The sequence below is a fragment of the Vanderwaltozyma polyspora genome, genomic scaffold (genome assembly GCF_000150035.1).
Source record: "Vanderwaltozyma polyspora DSM 70294 KpolScaffold151 genomic scaffold, whole genome shotgun sequence".
Taxonomy (NCBI): domain Eukaryota; kingdom Fungi; phylum Ascomycota; class Saccharomycetes; order Saccharomycetales; family Saccharomycetaceae; genus Vanderwaltozyma; species Vanderwaltozyma polyspora.
In genome coordinates, this window is record NW_001834436.1 from 1 (window position 1) to 3,401 (window position 3,401).

At 31.2% G+C, this 3,401-nt stretch overlaps 2 protein-coding genes across 2 annotated transcripts; both read right to left on the reverse strand.

Moving 5' to 3' along the window:
* Kpol_151p1 (Tkp5 protein) lies at positions 1 to 468 on the reverse strand (the record flags this gene model as incomplete). The annotated part of the gene is made up of 1 exon (XM_001642110.1): positions 1 to 468. A coding segment is annotated over one exon (468 nt), but the record flags the coding sequence as incomplete, so codon positions are not given.
* Positions 469 to 1,633: 1,165 nt separating this feature from the next.
* Positions 1,634 to 2,827, reverse strand: Kpol_151p2 (uncharacterized protein; the record flags this gene model as incomplete). Its single annotated transcript, XM_001642111.1, has 1 exon — positions 1,634 to 2,827. One exon carries the CDS (start codon positions 2,825 to 2,827, stop codon positions 1,634 to 1,636), a length of 1,194 nt encoding a protein of 397 aa, XP_001642161.1.
* Between the last annotated feature and the right edge of the window lie 574 nt (positions 2,828 to 3,401).

Below are 3,401 nucleotides of genomic sequence, written 5' to 3' on the forward strand. Positions count from 1 at the left end.
AAAAATAGGCATGGTGGACTTAACACATTTCCTACCATACTTCTTTTTTAAGTACTCTAAAAGTAACAATCCTGTTGGACCAGATCTTTTAGTCATCAGGAAGGAGTTTCTAATCTTTTTCTCAATATCTTTAGAAACATTCTTTTTGATAAGAGAAACAAGATTAGTGTCTAAGATTATTTTCATAGACTTGATTTGAATATCAGGTAATCCATATTCAATTCTAACGGATTGAATATCTCCAGTTTCAACATATTCTGACCAAATGTGACTGGCTTCACCAACTACTTGCATAAAGTAATGATACCACATATCATAGTTTTGGACACCAAGTAGTTCAATGGGAATAAGGTCGGTTGCATTGGCAGGGCTCATAACCTGTTTGCGCAGGTTCGAAACCAGGACGGCACCTATTTCTTGAGATTGGAATAGGTGAGTGTTATTGGACTGTTGATCAGGGTGGGACATGGTTGTACTGGAGTGATAGTGGATATATTAACTGAGATCTAAGGTATAAGTACAATTATACGTTAGTTGTTTATTCAAGCTCTTGGTTTTTTATAAATTCTAAATATAGTATACAAAATATAAAATATAATTTAGTTCATAAAGTGAACATTAGAAAAGAGAAAATATTTTCTAGAAACTTGAAATCTGGTCTGCTTATATACCTTTTGAAAACTAACAGTTACCCTGAATGTGTTCCTGTCAGCAAAGTATATCTTTCAGACATAGGGTTAGATCTGGATAACTTAAGATTGTCATCTACTGATTCCCAGAATCCAACAGGGTAATAATATTTTGACAGGGTAAATTAATATTGAATTACCCTACCATATTACCCGAACATTGGATCATTATGTTATTGGCGGCTATTTATTGTTACCCGCAAATAAATATATTTTCTTTTTTTATATTTTCTATATCGCTCATTGATTACGATTTTGTGTCATTTCTTTTTTCTTATCTGGATGTAAATCATAAGCATCATTAGGCATGATATTTTTAGCCGCTTTCGAAAACTTATACCGATGTCATATCATTGAATACGTAATTTTTGTCCTTGAAAACGTGACCAACTTGAAAAATCAATTTTGTTACCCTACCTAATATTTTTCACGTGATTTTTCTTAAAATCCAAAAAAGGAAACTTGACGTCATTTTCCAAAAATGGATTTTTTTGACTCGGAAAGGCTTTTTCTTTTTTTGAAGGGGGTTAAAAGAAATTTTTTTTAAAATTGAATTTTTGTTGTTTGTTTGTCGAGTTTTGTTTTTCGGGGTCAAACATGGTTTTGAAGAAATAAAAATTGAATTTTCCCTTTTGCTTGGAATTGAGATGTCAGCTTTGGAAGGTATGATGGTTTTATGAAATGGATCCTGATAATTTTTTTTTGTGGATATTTTTTAATTTATTTCGTTTGGTTATTATAATGAATGGTTTTATATGTAATACACATTGACATCACAACAAAGATTTAAATCAATTTTAATATACACAGTTAATATATCTCCAGTACAAACTTAACTAGTATATTTTTCTAGGATGTTTGAGTTCTAATACAAATTTAGGATAATAATAATATAATGGCTGACATATGTTGACATTACGCAAATTCAATGTTTTAATATTTATCTAGGTCCTCTGTAGTTTCATCCACTGGTGGAACATTTTTACATTAGGCAACTGGGTATAGAAGTTGTTCAAAATGTTTCGAGATGTAACATTATAATAGAGACCAAGTATCATCAATAGAAATTTCTTATTATCAATAACAAACAAATCTAAGTCAATATTACCAAATTTCGAACGTTCCCTCATATCTTCAATTTCATTATAGTTTGAACATTCACTAACTTTTTTGAAATTAAATAGTGATTTAAAAAATTTAAAACTGGTATCCTCAGTGGCCTTAAATGAAACGCTTGCATAATCGCTGAATTTCGATCGAACAAGTTTCCTATAATATACTTCATATGGTTCGTCCCATAATGTTGTAGCATCACGACATGACCCATCATAGAAATACCAAAAGACATCTAACTTTTCATCCTTAAGCTTTTTCCACTGCCAGTTATAAGTTGATACAATCAATCTGAAATCAAGAGATTTATTCACTTCGAGAATATTCCCGTTGGTCACAAATTTACAATATCCAGATAGATTTGTCTTAAATAACTCTTTCATGGAAGATTTTCTTTCAACAAAAGATAGTGTTCTTTCTAATAGACTTGAATTCGTTAATTTATTTATTTCAGCTGAAAACATTTCATCAGTCATAGCCATTTTCATAAAAGCAAAACAGCTAATACCACATTGCTTTAAAGTGAATTTTTTGTCCCAACAATAACAGATACCATCAGTACCTGTACAATCAGAACATAAATCAGAATCATAATAAACAAAATCAGAATCATAAAGAAGAAAATCAAAGTAGGATTGTTCGACACCATCAGCAATCAAAGTTGACTTAGAATTTCCAGTAATTCCTAAGAATTCAAAAATATTACGTGCATTTTTAAATTTTGCATGTAAATCATCTTTCAAAGTAACTTTAATATTATTTATGACCATATCATTATTCTGCCTCTTCCTCGAAGGAATCATTTCATTCGTTCCTGATGTACAAAATTTTCTCTTTCTAATAACTTCCTCAACACTCGATTGAATAATTTCATTTCTTTCCTTTATCAACCCGTTAATTTTTTTTCCCTTCTTCTTACCTAACACTTCCAACAACCTATCATTATTATTATTATTCAAAAACTTATATGAACCACAACAAGATTCATGCTCAAATATATTTGCTAGACCATAGAAACTACTCATTTGGCTCACGATACACTTGGAATTGATGGAGAATTCATCTCTACATGCGTCATTCCACAGTGTAATACATACGCCATCTCCTCTAATTCTTCCAGCAGTTTGGATATATTCGTGAATTTGAGGAAGATAATTAACCAAAATAACATATTTCAGTTCAGGAATATTAATACCTTCTGAAACCAATTTAGTCCCAACAAGAACTTTTTTTCCTTTGTCCTTCTTGAAACTATTGAAAGGAATTGGTTTTTCTTCGAATGTATTTTCATGAACTAACAGAAGAATATGTTATACCCAGTTTCTTTATACCCCACATTTCCTTCCTACAAAGAAAGATTTGGATTTCAAACCCTAAAATCCTCACCATGGCGGCCAAAAATGATCAATCTCTCTAAAAAAATCCTATTTTTCTTAGGAATTTTAAATTTCCAAAATTTTTTAAAACCAAGGAACTGCAACCAAATTACCTCCCCAATCCCCAACCAAAGAAATTCCTTTCAAAAATAAATAAAACCCAATCGTCAAAGGGGTCACACCCCNGGGAAGCATTTTAAAGTTTGGAGAAAGGGGCCCCCGG